Source organism: Helianthus annuus, chromosome 9 (assembly GCF_002127325.2).
Source record: "Helianthus annuus cultivar XRQ/B chromosome 9, HanXRQr2.0-SUNRISE, whole genome shotgun sequence".
Taxonomy (NCBI): Eukaryota; Viridiplantae; Streptophyta; class Magnoliopsida; order Asterales; family Asteraceae; genus Helianthus; species Helianthus annuus.
Genome location: NC_035441.2, coordinates 130944504 through 130953988, shown reverse-complemented (window position 1 = coordinate 130953988; position 9485 = coordinate 130944504). Strand labels below are relative to the sequence as shown.

At 37.5% G+C, this 9485-nt stretch overlaps 2 protein-coding genes across 3 annotated transcripts; one reads left to right on the top strand and one right to left on the bottom strand.

Annotated features, from left to right (window-relative positions):
• The first annotated feature begins 202 nt into the window (after nucleotides 1–202).
• Nucleotides 203–2439, top strand: LOC110878709 (dehydrodolichyl diphosphate synthase 6). 2 transcript variants are annotated; one of them, XM_022127064.2, is made up of 2 exons: nucleotides 203–427; nucleotides 1402–2439. In XM_022127064.2, the coding sequence occupies exons 1-2, from the start codon at nucleotides 238–240 to the stop codon at nucleotides 2262–2264; spliced, it is 1053 nt and encodes a 350-aa protein (XP_021982756.1). In that variant the 5' UTR covers nucleotides 203–237; the 3' UTR covers nucleotides 2265–2439. The 2 variants fall into 2 exon arrangements, with proteins under 2 accessions (XP_021982756.1, XP_021982760.1); XM_022127068.2 differs by having other exon boundaries at nucleotides 243–427; nucleotides 1408–2439.
• A 764-nt stretch (nucleotides 2440–3203) lies between these two features.
• On the bottom strand, nucleotides 3204–4994 carry LOC110878708 (amino acid transporter AVT1I). Its single transcript, XM_022127061.2, has 3 exons — nucleotides 4802–4994; nucleotides 4022–4629; nucleotides 3204–3887 (listed from the first exon to the last, which is right to left on the bottom strand). The coding sequence occupies exons 1-3, from the start codon at nucleotides 4887–4889 to the stop codon at nucleotides 3372–3374; spliced, it is 1212 nt and encodes a 403-aa protein (XP_021982753.1). The 5' UTR covers nucleotides 4890–4994; the 3' UTR covers nucleotides 3204–3371.
• Between the last annotated feature and the right edge of the window lie 4491 nt (nucleotides 4995–9485).

Below are 9485 nucleotides of genomic sequence, written 5' to 3'. Positions count from 1 at the left end.
TCCGATCATATCCATCTCTACTACGCATAATGCCTATACACCAATTTAGGAGGAAACCCAATAAATATAGAAAAACCTCCTTTCGTATTCTACTTTTTAATTATTAAAAAAAGTTTTTTTTTCTAAAAAATCAGTCATATTTTATTACAAAATATATAGCATATATAATTTACCAAATAATACAAAAAAGAAGGAAGGTAGTCAGAGTCACGTATATTTCATGGAAAGCTTAATTTCATGAACGCAAATGTACAAAAAAATTGCCGCCTCCAAATTTCTATCGTGTGGAATGTTCTTGAAGATAACTCCCCTTTAAATTTCATCACTCACGTCTTTTTCTCTCTATTTCTTTGTGTGATAAACAACTCATTAGAGTTTAACTCCAGAAATCAAGTGGGTTATCTTCCTTCAACTCTTAAATTTCAATGTAAGTTCTTCAGTATTTTCTTCTATTACTAGTGATTTCCATCGATAGATTGCACATGATTTGGTTATGACAGTGTTTAATCGGTTTACTGTGTAGGAATTTCATAGGGTTTTATGATAAAGTTGTGTTTTTTTTTGTTTTTTTTTAATTTTGATCAATGATCGTACCCCAGGTGTTCGATGAAATGCCTAAGAGAGAAAAGCACAAAGTTTGCTAAAAGTTCTACATGTTTTTTTTTTATTTATTTAACACTGTACTTTCAGATTCTTTGAAGATACTTAGGTAGTGTTCGTTTCATAGATTGTAATGGAATTGGAATTGGAATTGGAATTGGAATTCGCGTAGAAATTGAAATTTGATTTGTAATTTAGGTGTGTTTGTTTTGCAAATGAAATGAAATTTGGATGAAATTAGAATGTAGGTTCACTTCCTTATGTTGTTGTTCAATTCAATTCATTTTCTTGTTGAAACCAACAAAATAAGGAGTGAAATCAACATTCCAATTCCCTCAAGATTACATTCCATTCTGTGAAATGAACACTACCTTAGATACCAGTCATACCACTTTACTTTTAAAGATTGATCATTTTTTAAAATCTTTTAAGATGATCCTATATGAATGAATCTTGAAGGGCTGCAGAATTCAAAGTAGAGATGAATATGTGTAGAACATGGATAATTAAGTGTGATGCTTTATAAAAACAGAAAGACGATCAATGTTGTAAATTTGTGAATTGTGATTATTAAAGTTTTGATCGATGATCACACCTCAGGTGATTGATGAAATGCCCAATAGACGAAATCTAAAAGTTTTTGAAAATTTCTTGATGAGTATTTTCTTTTCTTAATTATTTAGTCACCATATATACTTTCAGATTCTTCAACACATGAATTCTTTACTTTTAGAAATTTATCATTTTTAAGAATCTTTAAGATGATCCTGGTACGAATCTTGAAGTGAAGTTTGTGAAAAGTGACAGAAAGAATGGAAGAAGAAAGACAATCTGGAGTGATTAGCAAGTGGTTAGGAGGCTTAATCAGCACCATGAGAAGACTCCTGTTTACCTTCATGTCATCAGGTCCAATCCCACAACACATTGCATTCATCATGGACGGAAACAGAAGGTTTGCCAAGAAGTGGAAGCTGGACGAGGGCGCAGGCCACAAAGCCGGTTTCCTATCCCTTTTGTCGGTTCTAAAATACTGCTACGAGGTGGGAGTGAAGTATGTAACCGTGTATGCATTCAGTCTTGATAACTTCAACCGACGCCCGGATGAAGTCCAATACGTTATGGATATAATGTATGAAAAGATTCAAGGGTTTTTGAAAGAATTGGATATGGTAAACAGATACGGCGTTAGAGTGCTGTTTATTGGTGATCTGAATCGACTGGATGAGCCGGTTCGACTTGCTGCTGAGAAGGCAATGGAAGCCACTGCTAAAAACACCAAGACTTATCTTTTGGTATGCGTGGCATATACTTCGTCACATGAGATCCCGCGAGCTATCTATGAAGCTTGTCAGGAGAAGAGTTTGGCACTTGCATCAAGTGGAAAGAACGACGATGGGATTGTTAATGATGATGATGATGATGTGATAAAAGTGGTGGATTTGGAGAAGCATATGTATATGGGGGTGGCTCCTGATCCTGATATACTGGTGAGGAGCTCAGGTGAGACCAGACTTAGCAACTTTTTGTTGTGGCAATCAACCAACAGTTTATTGTATTCTCCGAAAGCTTTGTGGCCTGAGATGGGATTTTGGCAAGTGGTATGGGGGATCTTGAAATACCAGAACAAGTGTTACTATTTGGAGAAGAAGAAGAAGCAGGCTTGATTGATTTATGGAACATACATCTAATTAATTACTACTACTAAATTAGCTATATAAAGTTTAAGGTGTATCAAATGTCTAAAAGGCATTTAAGAATAAAATATGCTTCTTGTTCTCATTACTATGACTTTATTTTATCTAATTATGACAAAAATGCAGTTTCTATTTCTTAAAAAAATGTTGTTTCTAATGGAGTGTCATGTTACAACGGTGCATCGAAACTGTTACACTAGCTTCCTCACCATCATTGTGACTTTGATCGTCAACGTTTTATCTATAGTACTGACCACATCAACTACAGATAATTCATAACACCCAAAAATTGCATGCTGATTAATAAGTGGCCCCAATTGATGGTTATTCACTCCACGGACGCCGATATGGAGGCCACGTGGCATGGAGAGGCTAAGGACGTCACCGGTGTCCTTGGGGGGGGGGGGTGAAGGAGAGAGATGGTTCCGACGTATGTGAAGGAGAGAGGGGAAGAGGTTTGTGAGCCCCGTTATGAATTTAATTTACAAAAGGCGTAAATTAAGATTTAGGTCTAGTGACAAAATTAAGGACTTGGTTTAAAAGAAATCTTTTCTAAAACTTGAAAGGGCACACAAAGGTTTTAAGAAAGAAACACATGTTAAGTTTAACTCAAGGTCTTAAGTTAATATTAGAGTGTTTTTGAAAACCATATATATATATATATATATATATATATATATATATATATATATATATATATATATATTCGTATACATGATGAAATCGTTTACGGTGTAAGGTGGGCGGATAATTAGAAATTGATAAATCAAATCAGTGTATATCAAGAATCTAATAATCGAAATTCAAGTATTTAAGCGTAGAACATAGCAAATTATACAAAGAATATTTGAGGTGAGTTTCTGCTTGGTTGATGCAAAACATTCTCATACATGTTATTTCCATGAACCAGTAGTAACATTGTGAGTATAATAAAAGATGTTAAACTTTTTTCGCAACTAATCCATGTTAACTCATAGTTCTCAAAAGAATGGGATGCATTACACATAACCTACAAACCTGAATTCTAACTACAAAGATTCTCAATGCTCTCTAGTTTCACAATTAGTAATTTCTAGCTTACAGTTTCCTTAGTATATCTGCCAATGCTGTGTAAGTACCCATAATTGCAACCAAAATCCCAATGAGCACAATGAATCCAATAAGCACCAACTCAAGTCCAAATATCTTGTAAGTGCCTGAAATCTTCAAGTAACACAACGATGGCAATATAGACGATGCTGCGACAATTAAAAGCGCCCCCACAAGTGACATCAAATCCCCAAAGAAAGGAAGTGCTATGGCTACAACTACCGTGGTTATTACGAGTGATGTTTTGATCAAGAGGCTATACTTTTTTGTATTGAAAGAATATAGCAATCGTTCTTTGATTGAGTCGACAATTGGTGTCACCAGTAGTGCATATTTAAGTATAGGAGTCACCAGGGTGGTGAATATTGCCACCCGTGAGCTTGTTTTGTCGGTAGGAAGGCTTAAGGTAATTTGTGACTCTACCTTTGAACCAAACATGAGGTAACCAATAACTGCCATTGAAGAGTAAGTAACTGTGCTGAAAACAAAACATAGTAGCAACACCTGCATTTTTTAACCCATAATAGAAGAATTATAATCTATTACTTTCTGCTTAACACAATAAAGTAACCAACATCTAGTACAAACATCATAAGGGGACAATTGCACACCAAAGATGTTAACTTTCTAGTACATACCTTTGAGAACTGATGTTTGTTCCTCATGGAAGTATACAAAGTAGGGAGGACCGGATGCACACCATAGCAGAAAGCATACAAACTAATAGCCGAAGGCATCCCGTTCCAAGATACTAATCTACCCTTTTCCTGCAACCCGACGCCATCAAACACACCAACCCACAAGACTGAGCCTAACACGATCAAAGATGCTAGGACACCACTTGCTGATATATACGAAAGAAGTCGCATGTTATTCAACCAAGTAGTGGGGAGAATGATGGCCGCAACGATTATAACAAAGCTTTTCTTGCTACTTACATGAACCCCCAAAATATCAAAGTCCATTTGTGGAAACATATTGCTTAAATTATCACCTTCCATGATTAAAAAACCAGTAGCAACTAAATAAAGCTCCATGTTAATGAGGATTAATACGATGATCCTACCGGTTTTACCAAATGCACGATCTCCAATGTCCGGATAACTTCTTATTGTAGGATCAGTATCCATACATCTTTTAATAAGTAAACCGGTGTAGAATGTTGAGATGGCTATTGTGAAAAGCAGTAGCAAGCTCAACCACCCTCCTGCCGCCAACGCATATGGAACCGTTATAATCCCGACACCTAAGAATTGAAAAGATCATCAACAATTTTGAGTGTAAAATAAAAAATCATAAGCGAACATACCCAGTAAAATCCTACTCCCGCTAAACCCCATGGTCGCAAAACCTTTTATTGACATGTAAGGTATAGTATCCAGATAACATACAAAATGTAATAAAAGAATACAAGTAACCTGATAGAGCATTGAGACCATTGAAACATGTGTTGAGGAAGGAGGAAGTGGCACTAGAGGTGGTTAAGTGCTGGGTTTCTGGATCCATTAATTATTATGTTTTTAGAGATTGATTTAAAGGATAATTATTATGTTTTTAGAGATTGATTTAGAGGAATTGAAGGATGTTGTTAATTTGCAGAATAGTGACTAACAAGCATGCATGCAATGGAATGGAATTGGTCAGTTGTTCTTTTTTATAGGAACTGAAAACGTGAATTGAATTAGTTTTATATGGGATATTGAGATCCCTAATTATCAGATTAATACTTTTTAATATTAACGATAAAATTTAGTCGCAAAAGTCAAAACCCACGTGCATCAATAGAGAAAGACAAAAATAGTAAATGGGAGATTGGAGACAATACACAACAAATTCATATAATTTGCTTTTTTTTAAAAACGAAAGAGAGGGGACAATCCACAACAAATCAAAAAGAGAGAGAGGGGACAATCCACAACAAATTCTCTCCTTTTTTTTTTTTTTTTTTTTTTTTTTTTGACAGGCAACGATATTCCATTTTATTCAACTTAAAAACCACACCAACTCAAAATTTCATAACTAACATTGCCTTTATCATTTGTGGACCCTAAACGGTTAGACCTGTGCTTCCTAGGGTGTAAACGAGTCCGGCCGAGCCCAAGCTCAGCTCGTGATGTTTTTATAAAGCTCGAACTTGACTCGGTTCGAGTCTACTGATTTGAGCTCGAGCTCATCTCGCTAGTAAAACCCAAAGCTCGAGCTCGACTTGACTCAGCTCGAGCTATTTTCAGAACAACCTCAAATGAGTTAAAAGCTCGGCTCGAGCTCGCTTAAACGAGCCAAACCTTGTCTCAAACTCGTTTTATGGGCCTAAGTTGAAAACCACTTGCGCTTTTTGAAATTGAGTTTATATGGGTTATAAATAATAACTGTTATCATTATATTATTACTCCCTCCGTCCCATTAAATGTGTCTTATTTTGAATTTTCAAAGTCTTTATTTATAAACTTTGACTTTAATTATATATTTTTTGTGTTATATAAAACTTGATGAAAATTAATCCCATAAAAACACTTGTAAAACACACTCAAATCATATAACTTTCATCAAGTATTATCTAACACAAACAAAATTATTTAAGGTCAAAGTTTATAAATAAAGACTTTGAAAATTCAAAATATGATACTTTTAATGGGAGGGAGGGAGTATTACTATATTAACAATTTGCGTAGGATGTTAAGTACAGTTCTGGTTTTCAGGTTTTTTCAACCTACAACTGTCGGTTATTACCACCGATAATACCTCTATTCTCCCTTCATCATCATCATCATACTCGATAAATCCCACCAATAGCAAAACTAATGCAAAGTCTAAGGAAGGTAAGATGTAAACAACCTTACCTCTACCCCATTGGAATAGAGAGGCTACTTCCAGTGAGACCCCCGCCTCGATAGTAGTTTTGCATCAAGCCTTGGACATAAGGCACATAACACTCAGCAATTAAGACAAAGGCTGATTAGTGCATGTACTCCCTTGTCTTTCGGCTATCAACATCATCACATGATGCATGACTAACTATCCCCCTCTTTTAATGTTATTTTCACGAAATTATTAAAATAACGTTAAAATTAGTGTACTTTCACTTTTTCCCCCGAGCGCCCACACATATATACGTTATATGCGCATACCGCAAGCGGGGAGTATTCATGGTAATACATCTGTCTATCGAAAAATGAAAGTCCGGATAGATGAAGATAGATCGAATGTAGGCACCATTCCCACCACTGCTAATACCTCTCATGATATTCATGGTATGATGATGCTCTAATTTAGGGATTATGAAGCTTAGACATGGTGGGTGTTAGGTTGTTCGCGGTGAGTCAAAATACGACGTGGGAGTCGCCAACGTGGTCGTTGATGACGGAGCGTATAGTGGTGACAATTGTTCGGATTGGTCGCTGTGACATTTGCATATTTTCAATCATTGTATAGTTCTGATCATTTTCGTATTCAATAAAACGTTATATTTTATTTACGAAATACGTAATCGTATGATCGAGCGAAACAATATTCACGACATATTCCGAACAAGATCCAAGTTACACATGCCTTAACACATTTATATAACCTAAATACTAGGTTGAAAGGGGTTAAAAATGACAAAATACGACAATACAAGTCCACGGGCTAAAACTGCCTAAGTATGAAACTTTTGTGCTGCATGGGTCTTACGGACCGAAAGATAAGACCCCATACGGTCCGTAAGGACCTCCTAGTACAGCAGTTTGCTAGCTGTCAATCCCAGCTCATTCCCTTGGCCCCCAAGTCACGAATTTTGCCACTTCTCTTCTCCTTTGGACACCTGGGAGGATACTAAGTATGTTATAACACCTGGAGGGACACATGGCTTGATTTGGTAAGGTCAAGTTCACTATAAATAGCCATGTTCATGTCCATTTCAACTTGCTCATTTCATATTTTCTTATCCTCTCTATTTAGAGCTTGTTTCCAGCTTTTGGAAGCCTCCTACTGAAGTCCAATCATTCCTAGAACACAAGTAAGTGTTCTCTCCTAGTCTATTTCATTATTTTGGCTATTTATGAGCCAAAAGTCAAACAGTTTGACTTTCGGTTCTGACCATTTTGGTCAAATCAAAGTTCAATTGAACTTTGCAACTTGATCGTAATCACGGAGGTATTAATCCCTTGCGATTGCACCTTCTGATTACCACGTTTAGTGGGCGAAATGACGAGTCAAAGTTTTACGAAATGAAAGTAAAAAATGCCTTACTGATCTAGACGACCACATTCAACTGTTTACAAGTGTTGGCGTCGTAGGAGGATGGACCATGCCAATGTGGTGCCATCTCTTCGTGTAAACCCTCACAGGGGCTGCACGCGCATGGTTTGACAGTCTCCCATCAGGGAGAATCAAGTCTTGGACAGATCTACAAGAAAAATTCCCCGCTCGCTTCAGCCAGCAGCGAAGGTACAAGCGCGACACCTCCGAGGTGATGGACATCTGGAGGCGCTAAGGCGAAGGTTTAGAAGAAGACTTCATCACTCGCTTCATCAAGGAGTGTTTGGAGATAGGCGGCGTCAGCAAAGACCTCATGCGCGTCCACTTCAAGAAGGTCATACGCTGTGATAGTCTAATCAGGACTATCACTGGAAGGGACGGTACGCCGAAAGAGTAGGACAAGTTGATGGAAGCGGCAAAGATTGTCGCGCAAGAGACCATTACTCAAAGGACTATTCGCACGACTCCAGCAAGTGCGACAAAAGGAAGAGACACTCCGATTGGGGTTCAAGTCAGTCGCACAACGATGAAGGGAGACACCGACACGGTGAAGATACCCGAGCCACAATCGACAAGGCAGGGTATACAAAGGCAAGCAAGGGTGAGCATCAAGAGAAACAATGGTGTGACAACCGGGAATTAAAGGCTTCTAATCACGCGCTAAACAAGAATTAGGACATTATATGTATAGCAAAATGTCATTCGGGTCAAATCTAGCATTTGATAACTTTAAAAATTACCAAGTAGCACATAAATTAATCTGGCATATACAAGCATTGATGATTTAAAAATCAAAATGCTATGGAAGCATCTCATAAGTTATTTTTATATTAACATTCTTTAAGCAAAAAAGAAGTAATTAGTACTTGAGTACTTGAGACGGACATTGGTATTAACAATTATCTGGTCTTAATATATCAAACTTTTAATATGTTCGTAGGTTCTTACCAACATTTGATGGAATTTTATATAAATCGACATTAGATTTATTTTGACAAACTCTTTTAATATACGAATTATCCAAGATGTTAATAAAACAAATACTTTATAATTACAATATTATAACTATGTTGGTTATGGTGGAGGTGGTGAAAAAAAAAATACACAAGTACATGCACTTGAATTTTTAGTCCAAATGTCATGCTTCTTTTCCTTCTTCTGGTCGAGAATGAGCATGCCCCACATGATGGTGATTTTGACTTTTTATCACCTATTATATTATACTAGAGATTTGGTGTATGGTTTATTTTGATTGGATCCGTAGATATCCATACTCTACCATCTTTTATGAATGACAAATCAACTTTTAACCCATGTTTTTCTTTCTTGTTCCCAATGTTTTGGCAGACATTGTCTCCCATGCCTTATGTACCCACAAGTCATTATACACTTGCTACTTTCAAATTTATATATCAAAACAAGTTTACAATACCTCTCAAAACACACTAAAACAATCTCACAACCCAATCTCTCTCTCCCGTAAAAGAACCAGGCGACAAATCAGACCGGTTGTCGGCCGTATTACCGGTGTCGATGCCTCCGGCTCCTCCAGCGAACACCCCTCCGACGACGACGCCCCCTTCTCTTTCCTTTCTCCGGTGAAACAGCAGCCACCCCCACCCCCTCGTCGACGAAATAGATCACTCCAACACCTTCCGGTGGTGGCGAGCAGCGGGCGGCAACAAGATCAGAAGAGCCGACGGAGAGAGAGTGAGAAAGGAGATTGACGGCGAAAAACGCCGTTTTCTGGTGACGAACCGCCGTTGGCGGCGGAGCCGCGGCGGCGGCGGTGGCGTTCTGTCTCGACGCATTTTTTTTCCGGTAAACACCCAACTGTTTTTGATAATTTTTCCGATCGGTTCC